The 20,268-nt window shown below is 64.3% G+C and overlaps 1 protein-coding gene across 6 annotated transcripts in view; it reads left to right on the top strand.

Moving 5' to 3' along the window:
* The window catches only part of PPP2R3B (protein phosphatase 2 regulatory subunit B''beta), a 52,518-nt gene that overhangs the window by 19,931 nt on the left and 12,319 nt on the right, over positions 1-20,268 (top strand). For 5 of the 6 annotated variants that reach the window (XM_053201986.1, XM_027052881.2, XM_053201987.1 and 2 more), the window contains 3 exons: positions 8,138-8,323; positions 19,673-19,776; positions 19,974-20,076. In XM_053201986.1, coding sequence (XP_053057961.1) covers positions 8,138-8,323; positions 19,673-19,776; positions 19,974-20,076 — 393 coding nt within the window. The remainder of the gene's footprint in view (positions 1-8,137; positions 8,324-19,672; positions 19,777-19,973; positions 20,077-20,268) is intronic. The other variant, XM_027052884.2, reaches the window with a different exon arrangement.

The following is a 20,268-nucleotide window of genomic DNA, read 5'->3' as shown; positions in this document are numbered from 1 at the left end:
GGCGGGGGCCGGCTCACGGCCCGCGGGGCCCTCGTGGCCCGGCCGCGGTGTGCGAGGGGGCACCGGCTCGCGTGCGCCCCGGGTGAGGGTCCACCCTGCGGTGCCACGGGGCTGAGCCACCCGTGCCTGGCGTGGCTCAGCCTGCCCTTGTCTTGTGTCCCGTCACATCGGACGTCCCACCTTCGACCCCTGAGCACCTGCGGCCGGTGGTCGCAGCAGATGCGGCCGCAGAGACACGGCGCCCACGCCTTCCGCGGGAGATGCCGTTGTCCCCCAGAGGGGCCGCATGGGCGTCGACAGGGCCCGGGGTGCGCCCCGCGTGGACACACCTGCCGCTGTGTGCGCGCTCGCGGGCAGCCATCCACTCTGTGGCTCTGGGGCTGCACGGGGGTCAGTGCCCCGGACGGAAGTAGCTGCGTGGGGAGGCGTCCTCCCTCCCTCCCTCCCTCCCTCTCTCTCTCTCTCTCTCTCTCGCTCTCTGTCCCTGCCTCCCTCTTCCTCCCTTGCTCTTCCTCCCTCTCTCCCACTTCTCCCTCTCTCGCTCGCTCGCTCGCGCTCTCTCCCGCGCGCTCTCTGACCCTATCTCCTTCTCCCTTCCTCTCTCTCCCTCCCTCTCTCCCACTTCCCTCTCTCTGCCACTTCTCTCTCGCTCTCGCTCTCTCTCTCTCTCTCTCACTCTCGCTCTCTGTCCCTCCCTCCCTCCTCCTCCCTCCTTCTTCCTCCCTTTCTCCCACTGCTCTCTCTCTCTGTCTCTCTGTCCCTCCCTCTCCTCTTTCTCCTTTTCTTCCGCAGAGAGCATATCCAGCGCGACCGCGGGTGCGCCTGCCTCCTTCGGGTCCAGGAGAGGTCTGTCCCGTGTGCTGGAGGTCAGGGAAGGCCCCGCACGGTCCCCGCGGCACCCGCTGAGGCCTGCCTCACGGCCTGGGAGGTGGCCGGCTCCCAAGGACGCCCCGCGTGTGGACGGGAATGTGTGTGCGCCAGCTGTGCTGGGCCGTGCTCTATTTATGTCCCGGAGATTAAATTTGTGAATCTCGCGTGTCCGCACGCGGCTGTTTTCTCTCTCCCCGTCCGTCCGTCCGTCCGTCCGGCTGCTTCTCAGCGGCGCCTGGGGGCACAGAGCTCAGCCTGCGTCCCTGCCGGGTGTGATGCTCCGGGTCGAGTCGCGGGGGCCTCCATGACGGCCCCGTGCACTGTGGTGTGGTGCCGACGCGGGACGTCCCCACGGGGCCGTGCGGACGGCAGAATCGCAGCCACCGTGGCCTGCGTTCCCACACTTGAAGTCGCGTGCAGCCTGGGCCCTTACGTCGTCGTGCGTGCACCTCTGTTTTATTTTAATGTTTACTTATCTTTGAGAGAGCGCGACAGATCACCAGCAGGGGAGGGGCAGATGGACAGGGAGACACAGAATCCCAAGCAGGCTCCAGGCTCTGAAGGCCCAGCTCGGAGCCCGACGCGGGGCTCGAACTCACGGACCGCGAGGTCGTGACCCAAGCCGAAGTCGCAGGCCTCACCGACCGAGCCACCCAGGTGCCCCCCCAAAATTTTTTCTTTAATGTTTATTTAGTTTTTCAGAGAGAGAGAGAGAGACAGAGCACAAGTGGCACAGGGGCAGACAGCCACAGAATCGGAAGCAGGCTCCAGGCTCCGAGTGGTCAGCACAGAGCCCCACGCGGGGCTCGAACTCACGGACCGCCAGACCGTGACCCGAGCCGAAGTCGGAGGCCTGACCGACTGGGCCACCCGGGCCCCCTTACGTGCGTCTCTTCTACACACATGCTGTTTTTTAGGTGCGCCTGGGTGGCTCCTTCAGTTGGGCGTCCCTCTCACGGTTTAGGCTCAGGTCGTGACCACACAGGTCGTGAGTGTGTGCCCCTGCATTGGGCTCACTGCTGACTGTGCACAGCCTGCTGGGGATTTCCTCCCTCCCTCCCTCCCTCTCTCTCTCTGTCTCTGTCTCTCTTTCTCTGCCCCTCCCCTGCTTGCGTGCTCTCTCAAAATAAATAAGGGGACTATGGTACTCCTCCTGGGTGGCTCAGTCGGTTGAGCGTCTCATTTCGACTCAGGTCCTGATCTCACGGTCCGTGGGTTCAAGCCCCGCGTCGGGCTCTGTGCTGACGGCTCGGAGCCTGGAACCTGCTTCGGATTCTGTGTCTCCCTCCCTCCCTCTCTGACCCTCCCCTGCTCCCACTCTGTCTCTCTCCCTCTCTGCCTCCCTCTCTGTTTCTCTCCAACATACACATTAAAGAAACCCTAATAAGTAAATTTTAGATAAACAGATACTTTCTTTGATTTATTTTCCGTGGAGTATCTTGTGTCTGTTTTTTCTCGCCCTGTCGTTTGTCTCTGCGTTCGCAGCGGACCCTGCCCCCCGCTTGTGCTACAACTGTCACCTGCCTCAGTTTCGCAGGCGCAGAAGTGGCTGAAGGCCTCCCTCTGTGTTTCTGCGCCTTGACCGCAGACGGCTCATTCTCCTCGGCGCTTTGGGGAGGTGTGGAGTCCTGACGTGATGATGCGTTTCCCCCAGAAGGACGCTGCTGATTTCAGGCCCTGCCGGTCTGACACGACTTTACGCTTTGCGCTTAGGGGCTGGGGGCTGGGGGCGGCAGGCCGAGCGCAAGGTCCCAGGGGAGGGTCCCCCAGGGCCAGCCCCCGGGGGCCCTCGATGTCTCGCAGGGTAGAAACGCAACGTGAGCCCCAGGACATGAAGATGGTTTGCTGAGTAGCGTGGCTGGCGGAGAAGAGAGGACGGGGCGTCTGGGAAAGTCAGAGACGAGAGGAGGCGTGTGCTCGTGGCTTGGGACGGGGGTCCGTATTGGAACAGGGTCTCGGGGGGGGGGGGGGGGTGCGGCACCAGGAAGCGGACGAGGGTCCCATCTGGGGCGAGTGTGCGGTGAATGCCGGTGTCCCTCCGTGAGTCACAGCCGGGGTGCCGCCGTCCACGTGGGCCGAGCTTTGCTCAGAGCTGACATCCCGGCCGGGGTCTAGGGCCGGGGTGTTGGGTGTGCGTCAGGCGTTGGGGCCGAGGCCATCACGGCCGCCGGAGCGATGCCCTTCCCTGCTTCCCCCTGGGACAGGGCGCAGCTCGTCTGCTCGTTCGCGGGCCAGGTGCGGGACGCGCGTGGACGGGGCTGGGCGGGAGGACGGAACGCAGACAGCAGCATGTGGGAGGCTCCCTGGCCTCCCTGCTTGCAGACGAAGACGCCAGTCAGCGCGGTTCGACGACGGGAACCTCCCTCCCCCTTTTCCCCCTCCTTCCTCCCCCTCCTTTCCCTCCCCCCCCCCCTCCCTCCCTATCCTCCCTCCCCTCCCGCCCCTCCTCCCCCTCCTCCTTCCCCTCCCCCTTCCCCCTCTCCTTCCCTCCCCCGCCCCCTCCCCCTCCCTCCCCCCCTCTTCCCTCCTCCTCCCCCTCCCTCCTTCCCCGCCCCCTCCCTCCTTCCCCTCCCTCCTTCCCCCTCCTCCTTCCCCCTCCCTTCCTCCCCTCCCTCCTTCCCCTCCCCTCCCTCCCTCCCCTCCTCCACCTCCCTCCTTCCCCCTCCCTCCTTCCCCCTCCCTCTCCCCCTCCCTATCCCTCCCTCCTTCCTCCCCCCTCCCCCTCCCTCCTTCCCCCTCCCCTCCTCCTCCTCCTTCCCCTCCCCTCCTTCCTTTCCCCTCCCTCCTTCCCTCCCCCGCCCCTCCCTCCTTCCCCCTCCCTCCTTCCCCCTCCTTCCTCCCCCCCCTCCCCCTCTCCTTATCCCCTCCCCCTCCCCCTCCCTCCTCCCCCCTCCCCCCTCCTTATCCCCTCCCTCCTCCCCCTCCCTCCTTCCCCCTTTCTCCCTCCTTCCCCCTTTCTCCCTCCTTCCCTCTCCTTCCTCCATCCTCCCTCCTTCCTTCCCCCTCCCTCCTCCCTCCTTCCCTCACCCGCCCTCCCTCTTTCTTTCCCTCCCCCGCCCTGCCTCCCTCCCTCCTTCCCCCTCCCTCCCTGCACCACACTCTCCCATGTTGTACCCCCCCCCACCACCACCACACCCTGCTTACATGCACTGTGTCTGCAGCTCTGTGTAGAGGTTCAGGCTCCTGGAGCACTCAGCTGGCCTGTCCCGCCGTGCCAGCCCCCATGGTCCCCGGGCACCCCCCCCCCCCAGTGACTGAACAGAGGACAAGTCTCAGGAACACGTGCATGTCTGGGACGTGAGGCTTCTGAGTGCTGAGGACTGGACAGAAGGGCCTAATGACAGGGACGGTCCTGATGTGTGACTGAGGGCACCGGACTGTCGCTGATGTGTGACTGAAGGCATGGGGACCGTCCTGACGTGTGACTGAGGGGACACAGGGCTGTCCCTCACATGTGACTGTCCCTGATGGGGTGACAGGGCTCATCCTGATGTGTGACCAAAGACGACACACAGACCGTCCCTGATGTGTGACAGAGAAGGACACGGACTGTCCTGGCACGGGACCAGGGAGGACACAGAGCCATCCGTGACGAGTCACTGAGGAGGACACAGGACCGTCTGTGAGCTGTGACTGAGGAGGACAGAAACCGTCCCAGAGGGGTTACTGGGGACAGCAGAGGACGGGGGCCGGACCGAGGGCGTGTCCATTGAGTAGGCAGAGCATGTTGAGCCACGACCGGGGCGGACAGGGACCGTAAGGAGGGGTGACCCGGACGACGGAGACCGTATTGGACCCTGACCCAGGAGGGCGGTGACCGGGGAGGAGGGGGACACCAGGGAGGTGGTCGTTGAGCCGGGAGGAGGTCCCGCCGGCGGAGAGAACGACCCCTGGGACGCGGCCCAGGACGTGCCCTGTGCTGTGCCTGCTGGCGCGTCACGTGGTTCACGCCCCAGCTCGTGTGGCTGTGGGCGGCAGTGCATGTGCAGTGCTCGGAGCGTGTGTGTGTCCGCCGCTGGCCGATGGGCTTGCGGCTTCTGGAGGGTCCCGCCGTGGGGCCTGTGCTTGTAGCTCCCTGCGTGGTGGGCCTGCCTGTCCTCCCAGCCGGGTTCCCCCCCTCCTCCCTGTGTCCCGAGCCTCCTGTCCTCCCAGTCGGCCTCCCTCCTCCTCTTCCCTGTCCCGAGCACCTGTCCTCCAAGCCAACCTCCCCCCCCCCACCCTTGCCCTGAGCCTCCTGTCCTCCCAGCGGCCTCCCCCACTCCTCATCCCTGTGCTCCGAGCCTCCTGTCCTCACAGCCGACCTCCCTCCATCCTCCCTGTGCCCGAGCCTCCTGTCCTCCCAGCCGGGCTCCCCCGCCTCCTCCCTGCCCCGAGCCCCCTGTCCTCCCAGCCGGGCTCTCTCCCGTTCTCCCTGTGCCCCGAGCCCCCTGTCCTCCCAGCCAGCCTCCCCCCCTCCTCCCTGTGCCCCGAGCCTCCTGTCCTCACAGCCAGCCTCCCTCCCCTCCTCCCTGTGCCCTGAGCCTCCTGTCCTCCCAGCCGGCCTCCCCGCCTCCTCCCTGTGCCCTGAGCTTCCTGTCCTCGCAGCCTCCTATCCTCACAGCCAGCCTCCCCCACCCTTCATCCCTGTGCCCCAAGCCTCCTGTCCTCACAGCCGGGGTCCTTCCCCTCCTCCCTGTGCCCTGAGCCTCCTGTCCTCCCAGCCAGCCTCCCCCGCCTCCCTGCCCTGAGCCTCCTGTCCTCGCAGCCTCCTGTCCTCGCAGCCAGCCTCCCCACCCCTCATCCCTGTGCCCCGAGCCTCCTGTCCTTGCAGCCGGCCTCCTCCCGCCATCCCTGTGCCCCGAGCCTCCTGGCCTCCCAGCCAGCCTCCCCCCCTCCTCCCTGTGCCCTGAGCCCCTGTCCTCACAGCCGGCCTCCCCCCCTCCTCCTCCCTGTGCCCTGAGCCTCCTGTCCTCAGCCTCCTATCCTCCCAGCCAGCCTCCCTCCTCCTCCTCCCTGTGCCCTGAGCCTCCTGTCCTCACAGCCAGCCTCCCCCGTTCCTGCCTGTGCCCTGAGCCTCCTGTCCTCACAGCCGGCCTCCCCCCTGCTCCTTCCTCCTCTTCCAGTTGGTGCCCTGCTTCCTGCAGTGCCTTCCCTCCTCACTCCCTTCCTCCCTCATTGCCTCCCCCCTTCTTGCCCACCTCCCTCACTGCCCCCCATGCCCTCCCCCTCACTGCCTCCCCTTGCCTGCCCTCCCCCTCACTACCTTCCGCTGCCTGCCCTCCTCCCTCACTGCCCTCCCCCTCACTGCCTCCCCCTGCCTGCCCTCCCCCCCACTGCCCTCCCTCTCACTACCTCCCCCTGCCTGCCCTCCCCGCCAGGACACTGGTCTGCTCCTGCAGCAGCATCAGGTGGCCGCCTCGTGTCCCAGCTCCGCAGAATGCGGAGTCTGGGCGAGACGTGCGCCCGCAGGTTGGACTGTGCTGCCTGGTCTCTGCCAGCCGGGGCGGCTGGAGGCGGGGTCGTCGGGGGTCGCGTGCGTCTGTCCGTCCGCAGCCTCGGGCGGGCGTGTGTGGTGGCAGAAGGTGCCACGCGCACTCCTTGTGACAGATGCTGTCGAGCGCTGCCGGGGGCCAGTGGCCCGCGGGGCAGGCAGCCGGCTTCATGAGTGCGGCCGCGAGGGCGCCGTGACGCTCCCCTGCCTCAGCGTGCCCGGACCCGGCTGGCGTGTGGCCCTAGGCCGACCCCGAGCACACGTGTCCTCGGCGGTCAACCCGAGCGATCGTGTCTGCTCAAGGGACTTGAAAACGCAGCCCCGTCTTGTGTGCGAAGTGGCCACCGCAGCCGCCCCACCGGCCACCAGGCCCGTCACCCGGGATGCGCGGACGTCACCACGCTGAGACGCTACGTCAGACGTGGCGCCACCTCAGGTCTGCCCAGGGCGGCAGTTTTGGCTCTGCGATGACTCCTGTGCCCGTGACTTTCTGGCGACCAGGACCGTGGGGTTGAGGTTCTGTGTGAGAGGGACCCGCGTGTCGGGGTGGAGGGCGCATCCTTGTACAGAAGTGTGTGTGTGTGTGCGCGCGTGCACGTGTGTGTGCGAGGGACCCACGTGTCAGGGTGGAGCGCGCGTCCTTGTACAGGAAGTGTGTGTGTGTCTGTGTGTGTGGGACCCGCGTGTCGGGGTGGAGGGCACGTCCTTGTAAGAATGTGTGTGTGTGTGTGTGAGGGACCTGCATGTCGGGGTGGAGGGCGCGTCCTTGTACAGAAGTGTGTGTGTGTGTGCGAGGGACCCGCGTGTCGGGGTGGAGGGCACGTCCCTGTGCAGGAAGCATGTGTGTGGGAACAAGCGGTTACACGCGTAAGCCGCACACGAAGTTCACCCTTTCCTGGATGCAGCTGTCTGATCATCTGTGTCCACCTGGCTCATCCCTGGGGACGCGGGGACCGCGGGGCTGGCTCTGAACCCCTGGGGACTGCGGGGGGACCACAGAGTTGGTGCTGCCCCCACCATGGGCCTGCAGGCAGGGTCTTGCCAAGCATCCATGCCGGTCAGCCCGGGCCTCACCGGTTCCTGTCCTGGGGTCCTGAGGGGCCACCTGCAACGCAGGGCTGAAGGCGGCTACGTGGGGAGGACCTGTGGAGGACTGGCGCTCACTGTCGCGTCGTGTGACCCGTAGGGATTGTGTGTGGTCCTCTGTGCACGTCGGTCCGAGGTGTGACCCACAGGGAGTGCATGCGGTCCTGTGTGCACGTCAGGTCCAGGTCTGTGTGACCCACAGGGAGTGTGTGTGGTCCTGTGTGCATGTTGGGTCTCGGGCTGTGTGACCCCCCGGGAGCATGTGCCATCCTGTGTGCACGTCAGGTCTAGGGCTGTGTGACCCCCCGGGAGCGTGTGCCGTCCTGTGTGCACGTCGGGTCCGGGGCTGTGTGGCCCACAGGGAGCGTGTGTGGTCCTGTGTGCACATTGAATCCAGGTCTGTGTGACCCCCAGGAGTGTGTGCCGTCCTGTGTGCACGTCGGGTCCGGGGCTGTGTGGCCCACAGGGAGCGTGTGTGGTCCTGTGTGCACATTGAATCCAGGTCTGTGTGACCCCCAGGAGTGTGTGCCGTCCTGTGTGCACGTCGGGTCCGGGGCTGTGTGGCCCACAGGGAGCGTGTGCGGTCGTCTGTGCACGTCGGTTCTGTGGTGCTCGGTGCACTTCGTTAGAGCCACTGGCTCCGCTCGTCACGTTAGCTGAGGCCACACACGTTTCCCAGTCCTCACGGGCTTGCCGTCTGTTTTGTCTCAGGTTCAGACGAAGAAGGAGGAGCCCCTGCCGCCCGCCAGCAGCGAAAGCATCCCCGCGTTCTACTTCCCTCGCGGCCGTCCCCGGGACACCGTGAACGTAGACGCGGTCATCGCCAAGATCGAGCGGACTTTCGCCCAGTTCCCGCACGAGAGGGCCACCATGGAGGACATGGGCCGCGTGGCCAAGGTGGGTGCCCCTGCGTGAGAGCGGCACACGTTCCTCAGCCCCTCCGCGGGCTCGCGGCTTGGGGTCCTGCTTACGCACGTCGTCGGAACGGTAGTCCCGGACGCGGGAGAACCCAGGTGTGTGTGGATGCCCTCCCGGGGTCAGCGGGTGTGAACGTGTGCACGTCTTAGGGACCCGGCGCCTAGAGGCCCTGCGCACGCCTTCCCCGGCCCCTCCGACCCCGTGTCTCTCCCTGTCCAGGGTGCCGTTCCTGTGAGCGGGTGGCACCGGCCCACGGTCCACGCTTGCACCCCGTGGAGTGAGGTGGTGGCTCGGCCGAGCTGCCGCCGCCTTGTGTGCGCTTCCGCGGCCCCGTGTGTCTGCACACGGCGCGTTCCACGAGTGTCGATGCGTGCAGACGTGACCCGGCCGGGTCCAGGGTCGCCGCACACCCTACACCTCTCTCCCGGCCTTGCATGGCTGGGGCCACGTGGGAAGGCCGCCCGACGCTTGTGGAGCCACGCCACCTCTCCCGGACCGCCTGCACGGCTTCGTGGCACCCCGCGGTGTGTGTGGTTCCCGTGCCGCTGCTCCCGTGCCAGCGTGAGCCGTCTCTCTGATCGCAGACGTGCGCGCGCCGGGGCCTCGTTGTGGGTCTGGCTTGCACTTTTCCCCGAGGACTGACGACCGCGACCCTGCTCCACGCGTGTGCTGGCCGTATGCACCCCCTGGACCCACGCGTGTCTACGGCCTTTGCCCCGTGTCGCAGGCGGTTGTCGTTTCAGCGTGAATATTAAGAGCCTCTGTGTCCAGACACGCGTCCCTCATCACTCGCGTGGCGTAAACGTGTTTCCTCCTGTTCCCTCGCTGCGTACTCCCCTCCTAGGTCGTGTCCTGTGCCACGCAGAAAGCCTTTCGTGTTGATGAATTTCATGTTATGTACTTTTTCCTTCATTGGTCGTGTTTTTGGGTCCTAGCCAAGAATTTACTGCCGAATCTCAGTCGTGAAGGTTTTTTGTTTATACTCGTATGAGTGTTACGGTTTTACTTATGCATGCATCTTGAGTTTTGTATACAGTGATATCGGAGCACAGCTTCATCTTTTTTTGTTTTTTTAAATTTTATTTCTAAGTAACATCTACCCCCGGTGTGGGGCTCGAATGCACGACCCCGAGATCAAGAGTTCCACAGTGCACCGACTGAGCCAGCCGGGCACCCACAAACGTCATCTCTGTGTGTGTCCAAATCCAGGGGTCCCTTCGCCACTGCTGGAGGAGACCCTTCCTTCCCCGTTGACTGGTCTCGTCCCCCTCATTGGAAATCAGTGCATCGTCACTTGATTAGCGGGCGCTGATCCTGTCCCGTGGCCCTGTGTTTCTGTTTTCGTGCCGGAACCACACCGTCTAGATTAGTTGCTTTGTAGTAGGTTTCTGAACAGGGCCGCATAGCACATCCGAGTCTTCACGTTCAAGATGTTTCAGGCGGCGCAAGGCTCTGTGTGAATTTCAGGACCGGCCTCTCGGTTTCTACAAAGATGCCAGCAGGCATCTGACGACGGTCACTGGGAATCTGGACGTCGTCTCGGGAAGTGTTGGCGCTCCGGTCTACGAACAGAGGTTGTCTCTCTGTTCATTTACATCTTTACCTTTTTTTAGAAACGTTTGGTAGTTTTCAAGTGTCCCTTGCACATCTGTTATTACATTTCTTCTGGAGCACGTTACTGGTTTTGATACTTGTATGACTGGAATTGTTTTCTAAATGTTCACGTTGTTTGTTGCAAGTGTGTAGAAATGGAGTTGATTACTGCGCATCGATCTTGTGTCCCACACCCTCATAAACTCACGGATTAGTTCCAGTGCTGCTCTGGCATAGTCACCAGGGTTTCACATACGCACGATCGCGTCCTTCACACGTACAAGTAGTTTGACTTCTTCCTTCCCGGTGTGGATGTGGCCCGCTTCTTCACCGTGTCCGACGGCTGTGCGAGCGCGTCCCGTGTGGCACCAGAGACCAGCGGAATCGTGGGCTAGAGGGGCAAATATCCGCTCTTCCAGCAGCATCAGGCCCGACTTTGGTCATGGGGTTCTCACAGGTACCGCTGTCAGGCTGAGGATGTTTGTTGCCACCCCTGGCGTGTGGTGTTTATTTGGAAAGGATGTTGAATTCCTCACGTGCATTTTCTGAATCTGCTAAGACAGCTTTTGTGCTGAGACCGTGTATTCCGTGAGCTGATTTTTCCATGGTGAAACCCACCTTGCATTCCTGGGGTGCTTCCCACTCGGTCTGGGTGCATAGTCCTCTTTATACGTTGCTGGATTCTGTTTGCTCATATTTTCTTGTTGATTTTGGTTTATTTATATTCATAGGTGGTCCTGTTTGTACTTTTCTCGTGATTCCTTTGTGTGGTTTCGACGTTCGGGTTACACTTGGGTTAGAGGATCAGTTGGGGATTGGCTTTTTGTATTTTTTAAACTAAATTTTTTTTTTTAAGTTTACTTTGAGAGAGACAGAACGTGAGTCGGGGAGGGGGGGAGAGAGAGAGAGAGAGAGAGAATCCCGAGCAGGCTCCACACTGTCAGCACGGGACCCGACATGGGACTTGAACTCTCGAAAGTGCGAGGTCATGACCTGAGGCGATTGGCTCCTTAAAACATTGGTAAAAGCACGTGCTTCTGAGGTCCAGACGTATTCAGGGAGGTACAGGTTCTGTCCATGCGTCTTCACCTCTGTGGTCTTCCTGCACCCAGCATGAGCAGTGTTCACGGCGTTGGTTTACCTGCTGCTTGTTTCGTGTTCCAATGTTCGGCACATCTCTACGCCTAGACGCGCGTGCCGTGAAAGACGTACGTACGTGAGAAAGTTCACACGTGTCTAATTTCATACCTTTCTCAGGTACACAGCACGGTGTTGTGCGCGAGGGTGTTTCCTTGCCGAACGTTGCGGTGGCGCTCGCGGCTCGTCCGTCCAGGCGGTTCTCGCTCTGCCTGTAGCGTGGGAGCACGGACATCCCCGACCGTGCGAGCCGAAGCCAGGCAGTGCCGTCCGGCGGAAGTGACACTGGGACCGTTAAGACCGGTCTGTCAAGGCGTGGCGACCTCGCTTACGGGGCGCCGTAAGTGTGTTGGGAAACGGAGACGATCGCGAGGCCACTACTCCGTGTCCCGGGACTGAACACGTTAGAAACTCTGTGAACGCCGAGGTGTTTAATTAGCTGGCAAAACCCTAACGAGCGCCCTCGAGCACGGCGCGTCCCCGTGTCACATGGCATGTGGTGCAGAGTGAGTGCCTCGTCTGTGCCTCGGCCCGTTGTCCCGCCTGACTCCTCTCTGCTTCCAACATCGAAGCTTTGCGCTTCCCGCGTCGTGAAACCTCTCGGACTTCCCTTCGCGCAGAGTCGGTCTCTGCGACGCGTCCGAGTTTTCCGGCGCAGGCTCGCCTGTGTCGATCACTGGCCCTCGCCGAGCTCCCCGGCTGCACGCCAGGGCTCCTCGCCCCGCGGCAGTGGCCGGGCGCCTGCGGTCCGCGTCTCTGCCGGGGTCCGTCCCGTCCCGCCCGAGCCCCGCACGCCCCGTCCCGTGCCTTCCGGAGCTCGGCGAACACGCCGCCCGGTCCGTGGCTGCGGCAGGAGCCTGTGTGAACGTGTGTGTGAGTCGCTGGGCTTGACACGAGCTGAGCTCTCTTGGCCCGCTGGCTGGTGAAGAAGTCGGTGTCGGTGGTAAGAAGCAGACCTTCACGTCGTCCCCGGAGCCCCCGCGGGAAGCCGGGGGGCCTGGCGCGATGCCCTGGACTCGGTGCCCCGCCAGGACTGCGCCCCTTCTTCCCGCACACGCACAGCACTCAGCCGCGGGCACAAGCCGCCGTCTGCATTCACCGGCCCCCTCGTCGCAGGGACACACACAGGGGCCGCTGGCCATCGCGGTGACCCTGCGACGGGCACCACGTGTGCGCGTCATCTCACGTCGTCCGTGTGCTTGGGACAAGCAGGGGTGAGCAGGCCAGGCTGCAGACGCGTGTTGTCAGCAGGCTCGGGTGGCGGATGTCTGACGCCTGACATCGGATGCGCAGGAAGTGGCGTTGCGGGGCCCGGCTGCTGTGCGTGCCTGCTGACTCGAGGACGGCGGTTCAGCGAGACGTGCGCGTGGCCCCCCGTGTGTGGTGGGTCCTGCCCCGTTTGGGGCTCGCGGGTCTCCGCCTTGACAAGTGTCCTCCTTGCGTCGTCGCGCCCCTCGCTGCCTCCTCTGGAGCCCGTGGAACCCGGGGCCGTGTGTCCCCTCGCATGGCCCAGAGCCCGCCCTCGAGGGCGCAGGCTTCCCGCGAGAGCGTCATTCTCTGCTAGGGGCTCGTAGGCGGCATCAGTCTGTGCCCGGTCTTGCTTTCTGGCCTCGCTTGTCCTCACGCGTGCCGTGTCTGCGCCGCTCCCTCGGGCAGCGCGTGCGTCTGTTGCTTCCGAGCTGTTCTCGTCTCGTTTCGCGTTTCAGAGTCTTCATCGCGTCGGCACGTGTGAGCCTCTGCTCTGGGCTGTCCGTTTCTGCTTCCTTGCCTGACTGGGAGACGAGCGTACGGTTTCCCGTGAACGTCCACCAGCCTCCTGGATGACCGCTTTGTGTGTTCGTGTCCTCTTTGCTCCCTTCTTCCAGAAGAAACCTGGGTTTGTGTGCGTGCACGCGTGCGTGTGCAAGACGTGGGCACACGTCTGCACGGCTCAGGGAGCAGACCCTCAGAGCTGAGCTGCGGGCGACCGCTTTGAGCAGACACGGCGTCAGCGCTGTGCACAGTGGCGGTTCACGGCGCGTCTCCGGCCACGGTGCTCGCGCGCCAGCTCTCCCGGGACCCCCGCCAGCGCTGGCCTTCCACACTTGTGTTTTCGGCCGTTGTGGTGCGTGCGCGCGTGAACTTGCCGGAGCTCTATCTTCATGTCCTCACGACACGTTCGTTGAAAACCTTCTCTTGCGTCTGTTGGTGTCAGCGCACCGTCGTTTCCCTGCTTGGCGGTTTCCTGGAGGTGTAACTGAGCGCCCGACGCGGCTCACGCGCCCTGCACACGGTCTGAGGAGCTTTGACACGCGTGTATCCACCCAGGCGCACCTGATAAACAGCATGACCTTGCTTCCGGGCCCCAGTCCCGTGCGAGCGGCCCCACCCCGTGACATAATGACGCCCGGGGGCCCACCCGCTCACAGCCCTGCCCTGGGGCTCATGCATCCACGTAGGAATTCTGGGGACACGCACGTTCCCAGCGTGTAGGCAGGGCTCACGGTTGGCCGCTTAACGGTTTCCTCTTGACTGACGGCAGCTGTCATCTTACCTCACGTTCCTTTCTAACTGTGCATCCCTGACGACATCCCTGCTCGTGTTATTCGTGCATCTTAACTGGGCCGTCCTCTTCCCGTGGAGTCGTGCAGTCTCATGGACTGTGTGGACGCAGGCGCTCGGGACCGGGCCGTCCTCTTCCCGTGGAGTCATGCGGTGTCATGGACGGCATGGACACGGGCGCTCAGGACCGGGCCGTCCTCTTCCCACGGAGTCGCACAGTGTCGTAGACGGCGTGGACGCGGGCGCTCGGGACCGGGACGTCCTCTTCCCGTGGAGTCACGCGGTGTCATGGACGGCGAGGACACGGGCGCTCGGGACTGGGCCATCCTCTTCCCGCGGAGTCGTGCGGTGTCATGGACGGTGTGGACGTGGGCGCTCGGGACCGGGCCGTCCTCTTCCCGTGGAGTCGTGCGGTGTCATGGACGGCGTGGACACGGGCGCTCGGGACCGGGCCGTCCTCTTCCCGTGGAGTCGTGCGGTGTCATGGACAGTGTGGACGTGGGCGCTCGGGACCGGGCCGTCCTCTTCCCACGGAGTCGTGCGGTGTCATGGGCAGCATGGACGCGGGCACTTGGGACTGGGCTGTCCTCTTCCCACAGAGGCGTGCGGAGTCATGGGCAGCATGGACGCGGGCACTTGGGACTGGGTCGTCCTCATCACGCTGTGTTATAGACAGCATGGATGTGGGCACTTGGGACTGGGCTGTCCTCTTCCCACGGAGTCGCACGGTGTCGTGGACGGCGTAGTTCTAGGCTCCCAGTCGGGTGGCTGTGTGGAAGCGGTGAGCCCGCCCATCCCGTGCCGGTGTGGGCTGTGGTCTCTGTGATGCAGGGTGCTGGGGGCAGGTCCCTACAGACTCCCCCCACCCCCGCCGTCACTCAGGGGGCCCCCGTCCGTCTGTCCGTGCCCCCGGCCTTCACCGTGCACGGTCATGACGTGGCGCTGACGTCTGGGCAGCGCTGTCCGGCACGTGTTGATGTGCTGGTGCGGCTCTTCGTCTGTAGCCGTGGACTCAGACCGGTGGCCATCCCACGGTGGCAGCAGCCGTGATCAACCCCAGTTCATCAAAAACGCCATCGTCTCCGCTTTACGTGCCCTCGGGTTCCGGCTTCTAGTGGCTCGCGGGGGCTTAAATCTCATCTCGGTTCACGACTGGGGTCTCCCGCCATCCGTCCCTGGAATTTGTGGTGTGCTTTGCTGTTGGGCCGGCCTCATCCACTTTCTCGGGAAGCGCTCCTTACCAGTCTGTGTTCCGGAACTGTGTGTTTGCAATCAGTTTCGCTCCCTGAATATTCTGCACGGGACCCACTTGGGGCCACCCTTGTTTCTTTCTGGGAAGCCTACGTTGCACTCCTCACCACAGTTTCCTTCCTCTGTGTGCTTAGTAGACTGAGGACGTTGCCCTGTCCTCACGTGACACTTGAGGGCGTGCGTCCCACGTGTCCGTGCAGGCGCGTCAGGTGCTAAGCTGGCTGGGCTAAGACCCAGCGTGTCAGAAGCCGTAGTGAGGCTGCCCTGGCACGTGCAGTCCAGCACGTGTGTCTCCCATGTGCGTGCTGAACCACGTCGGCCACACGGCCTGCTTTTCCTGATCTTTTCCCAGGACTCCCATTCCGCTTCCTGGGTTGTTTTTGTGGCCACGTTCGGGCACACTGGCTTCCGGCCTTCTCGGGATGGCCCCCTGCCTTCGGCTCCCTCCGGGATCGCCGTGTTCTCGCCGCTTCGTGCACGAGGCTGCTCCGGCCTGCCGTGGCCGTACCGACATGCGTGTGCGGTGCTGTGAGCTTCCTCGTAGACACGGCTTTACAGGCGTCTCGTGCATCAGTGTGCCGTGCGTCTCTTTCTTTCTCATCCGGCATTAACTAGCTTGCACTGTGTTTTCCAGTCCGTTCCGGGGCCGCCTCGCAGGGGTAACAGAGACCCCAGGGTGAGGGGCCGAGGTCCCCAGGGCCGCCCACTTCACCCACCCGGCACAGATCCCAGGTTGTCTCCTCTGCGCTGAGCAGCCAGCTGTAGACCCGGGGGTTCCCACGGCCCCTCCCTGTGGGAGGGTGAAGCTGCACAGACAGAGGAAGCGGCCCAGCGGGTGAGCGCTGGGAGCCCCCGTGCCCGCGTGTCTTCACCACCCAGCAGCTGCCCAGCCGTCACCTTCACGTTCACGGAGGCTTCCGGCATCGCTGGGAGGCATCCCTGCCCCCGCGTCCAGGTGCGCTGCTCCCCAGAGGAGGGCGTGGGGCCGAACGGCCCAGGAGTCTCACATTGGCTCAGCCTTCCTGCTGTCCGGCGCCCCCAGGGCCACCTGCAAACAACAGGCGCGCCCGTCGGCCGGGACGCCCCAAGGCACGTAGGAGCGGTGTGTCAGCAGCGACAGCCAAGCACCCGGCGTCGGCGCGGACGGTGCACCTGGCACCCTGTCCTGTGGGGATTGACCGAGGTTCCGGACGCACTGTGCCGGGAGCCGGGGCACAGACCGCTCCTGGTCCGTGACTTCACGCTCGCCCCAGCAGGGCCGTGTCTCACAAGCAGGATGCTGAGTGGAAGCCAGGCCGAAAGGCCACAGGTGGCGTGGTCCCATGTGCAGCACGTTCCTCGAAAGGGACGCAGAGCGGGGCTGGCTGGGTGTGGGCGGGGTACGCCACATTGGCCGCAGCCCGGCTCTTCGGACTGCGGGGACAGACACGTGACCGGCCACCTGCGTGCACCCTACCACGGTGAATCTTCACGCGCGTATGTTGTACGAAGCTGATAAGAAGCAGAGGTGTGCTTGTGTGATGCGTCTCCTTCTCTGGACTTGTTCATAAGCTGGTTTTCTGTTGGTGGCGTCGTCGAGGTGAAGGCTGCCGTTCGTTTCAGAAAGCTAACAGAGCGTCCTGAGGGGCGGTGTCGGCCGCGGCCAGCGCCTGAGGGCCAGCCTTCTGGCTGCGGGGCTGGTTGGCAGCAGGACAGGCCGGCACGACCTGGAACGCGTGCGCGGAGGGCCCCCCTCACAGGAGAGCGCAGAGCTTCGTGGGCGCAGACCGCCTCGGGGACGGACTCACGGAGCCGGGAGACGCCTCGGGGCCGTCAGCCCCGGTCCCGACTGCCGCGAATGTCCCCACATCCGCGTGGCCACCACCCAGAGCGAGCCTCCAGATGTTCCTGGCACCACGGAGAGTTCCCTCCGGCCGCTCCCTGCCAGCCCTCCAGCCCTCTTCTGGACGTTGTCCTCCATCACCTGTCGTGACTCGGGCGGCCCTGCGTCCCCTCCGTGCGAGGTCGCGTCCGTGCGAGGTCGCCTCCGTGCGAGGTCGCCTCCGTGCGAGGTCGCCTCCGTGCAAGGTCGCCTCCGTGCGACGTCACCTGCGTGCGATGTCGTCTCCGTGCGACGTCGCCTCCGTGCGACGCCTCGACACCTGCACCAGGCAGTGTTGGCTCGGGGGCACCCAAAACCCATCACCCAAAAGTGTGGTCCCCGCGCTCTCCTCCGCGATCCGGCTCCAAGGCAGCACCCCCAAGGGGGTGGGTGTGCACAGCGTTCGTGCAGGGCCCTGCGCGCAGACACGTGGCCGCTTCCGTGCGGGCCGCCCTGATTCCTCCTCGCACGCTTCCTGGCGTCTGCATCACGAGTCCTGAGGTGGAGCGCGTGTTCGCAGGCGCACAGGCGTGTGTGCGTCCCGTTCTCCGAGTGACTGCTTGTTCGGGCTGACGCGCTGCCACGGCGGCCTTTGGCCCCTCGACTGGCCCTTCCGGAACATGCCGCCCGTGGCTCTGGTCAGACGCGCACGTTGCCGCCAGTGGGTTCTGTTCCCTCGTTCGACGGCATCTCCCGGCAGACGGTGCTGACGTGAAGCTGACGCGGGCCTCCCTCCGGGGCTGAGGGTGCTCCGCGTCCCGCGTGGGCAGTCTGTCTTCGCGGCCCCGGAGCCAGGCTGACCCGCTCGTCACGTGTTCCCGCGGAGAGTTTGCGGCCGTGGCGGTCCCGTTCCGGACGGGGACCCGTCGCGCGCTGCTCGTGGCGCAGCTGAGGGCGGCTTTCCCGGTGGCGTGGCACTCCCGTTGGAGCCCACTCGTTGCCCCTGAACCGCGGGATCCGTTGCCGGCTCCGATCTGCTGCCCACCCTGTTCCCTGCGGCCGGCGGGTCCCTCTTGGCCCAGATGCGCCCGGGTCACGCACATCACTCAGCAGTAAGCCTGCAGAGCCCTCCGTGTCCCCGCAGCGCCTTCGAAGCAGCTTGCCTGTCCCACAGACACCCGCTGGTGCTTGCGGGCCTCGCGTCGAGCCCGTGGGTCAGTCGTTCCGGGAGCCGGCGTCGGCTTGCCCCCTGCGGGAGCCCGGCATGGGGTCCTCGGTGTCCCGGCAAAGATCTGTGCCCGGCTCTGTGCACACGTGACACCGTGTGGGGTGCGCGCTTGATGGGTTTCTGGACGCGTTTCACACACAGCGCTGCGGACGAGTTCGTTTTCCGGTTGTTGCCAGCGTGTGGGCGCAGAACGGCCTCACAGACACGGTGCTTGCGCCTGGCGACGTGGCTACGCTTCCTCCCGGGCGCGTCCTCACTGCCCTCCGAGTCCCTCCGCGTTCCCGCACGCCCTGCCACACGTTTGTGACTGCCACACTCTCGGGGCCTCCTGCGCGGCCTGTCTTCTCCGGCCACGGCGCCTGGCCGGGCCGGCCTGCAGCACTGGTGCCCTGGCTTGGGTCCCGGCTCAGGCACGGGGCCTGCACGCATCACCCTGGCACGTGACACGAGCCGCGGGCCTTGTGTGGATTCCCTTCATCGCGGTAAGTGTTCCCGTGGCAGGTGGCTGGCCCAGGCTGTGGCGTGCGTGACTCCTGGTCTCGGGGCTGTGCGTTCGCGCCCCACACTGGGGGTAGACATTACAAAAAAACATTAAAGGAAGAAGGTACGTCTCTGTTCTTAGTTTCTCCGTGTGCTGTTTCTTCATCGCTGTTTGTTTAATGGCCGAGTTCCGTCGGTTCACGATGCGTTTCCTGTGGCATTTCTGCATTACTGATCGCGACGGGTAACCGGCTCCTAATTCTCCTTGTGTTCCTGACACATGTCAGTATGTGTGCAGCCCTCGTAATGAGAATCACCCAACGCCCCTTACTCTCAGTCTCTGGAGGAGTTTGTGTGCGGTCCGTGTGATTTCTTCCGTAAATATTTGAACAAGCTCGTTGGCGGACTTTTGGGGCCCGGTCTTTTCTTTGTGGGAGAGTTTGGAGTTAAGGCTTGTTTTTTTTGCAGGTGCATAGAACTGTTCAGATCTTTTCTTGTGTCCATTTGGTCAGACCCCCCGGATCCGGGAGTCTGTGCGTGTCCCCAAAGCGGTGGCACGTGTTGGCGTGAAGTCATTGGTGTCACACGCTTCCTGCCTTTCTGTCGCGTGTGGGAACTGCCGTGACAGCGGACGTTCGTAGCTTGTGTTTTCTCTAGTTCTTGACGAGTATTTCTGAGGGGCGTTACGGTCTTTGTTAGGTCTTCCAAGAACGGACTTTCGGTTTTGCTGATTTTCCGTATTAAGATATTTGCTCTCTTTCGTCTTCATTTCTGCCTGTTCTGCGTTTCTTCTTTGGTTTGCTTTTTTGCAACGGGAGCTTGGATTGCCGGCGTTCAGCCTTCCGTGCTGCTACGCGGGCCGAACGCCCCTGTCAGTGCTCGTTTGGTGCATCCGATGGACGGCGTTTTCACTGTTGCATTTCGGAGCCCTTCCTAATTTACGCTGTGTGTCCTGTCGTCCGTGTTTATCCTGAGGTGTTTCTAGACATGCAGGGTTTGGGCACCTGCTGGTTGCCTGCCGGTAGACTGTGTGCTGGTCAGGGGGTGGTCCGTTCCCCGTCCTCGAGCTGCCTTCCCGTCACCCGCTGTGACAGATGCTGTCCCTGGTGCACGGGGAAGGGCGCACGCTGTGTGTTTCGCGGCTCACTGGAGCTCGTGTGTGCGGGGCTCATGGGCTTCCAGAGGGGTCTTGGCGCGGCAGAAGTTGTCTGCGGCGTGCCCGTGGGAGCGCGGGGTGTGGTGGCCACGGTGGGGGCCCGGGAGGCGCTGACCGCCCGCTTGTGCCCCCGACCCATAGGCCTGTGGCTGCCCGCTGTACTGGAAGGGACCGCTCTTCTACAGTGCCGGGGGAGAGCGCACGGGCTCCGTGTCTGCGCACAAGTTCGTCGCCATGTGGAGAAAGTGAGTCCCAGGCGGGAGCGCGGGGGCGGCTGTCGGGAGAGGGGACGTCACGGGCCCGGGCTCCTGTGGCCGAGACGGCGAGAGCAGGGAGCTGGCCTCCCGGGTGGGGGGCCCGGCGTCCGTCCGCCGCCCGCGTCTGGGAGGCGCCTCGTGGACGTGGTGTGGGGGGACCACCGGCATGTCCTCTGTCGCCGCAGGACCCTCCAGAACTGCCACGACGACGCGGCCAAGTTCGTCCACCTGCTCATGAATCCCGGCTGTAACTACCTGGTACAGGAGGACTTCGTCCCCTTCCTGCAGGTGCGCCCACGTCTGCGCCGCAGGCACCTTCTCCCCTCCTCACGGCTCTGCCCCTGCCTCCGCGCCGCGTGCCAGCTGCGAGACGGGGCTCCCTTTCCTCAGGGTAGCGCGTTCCACACACACGGCTCGGGGACCCGCCCCTTTGAGCCTGCGTCGCTGGCGGGACCACGCGTGGCCCGCGCGGTGCGCGCG

The sequence above is a fragment of the Acinonyx jubatus genome, chromosome X, assembly GCF_027475565.1.
Source record: "Acinonyx jubatus isolate Ajub_Pintada_27869175 chromosome X, VMU_Ajub_asm_v1.0, whole genome shotgun sequence".
Taxonomy (NCBI): Eukaryota; Metazoa; Chordata; class Mammalia; order Carnivora; family Felidae; genus Acinonyx; species Acinonyx jubatus.
The sequence above is the reverse complement of the archived record's forward strand: the minus strand, read 5'-3'. Positions and strand labels throughout refer to the sequence as shown.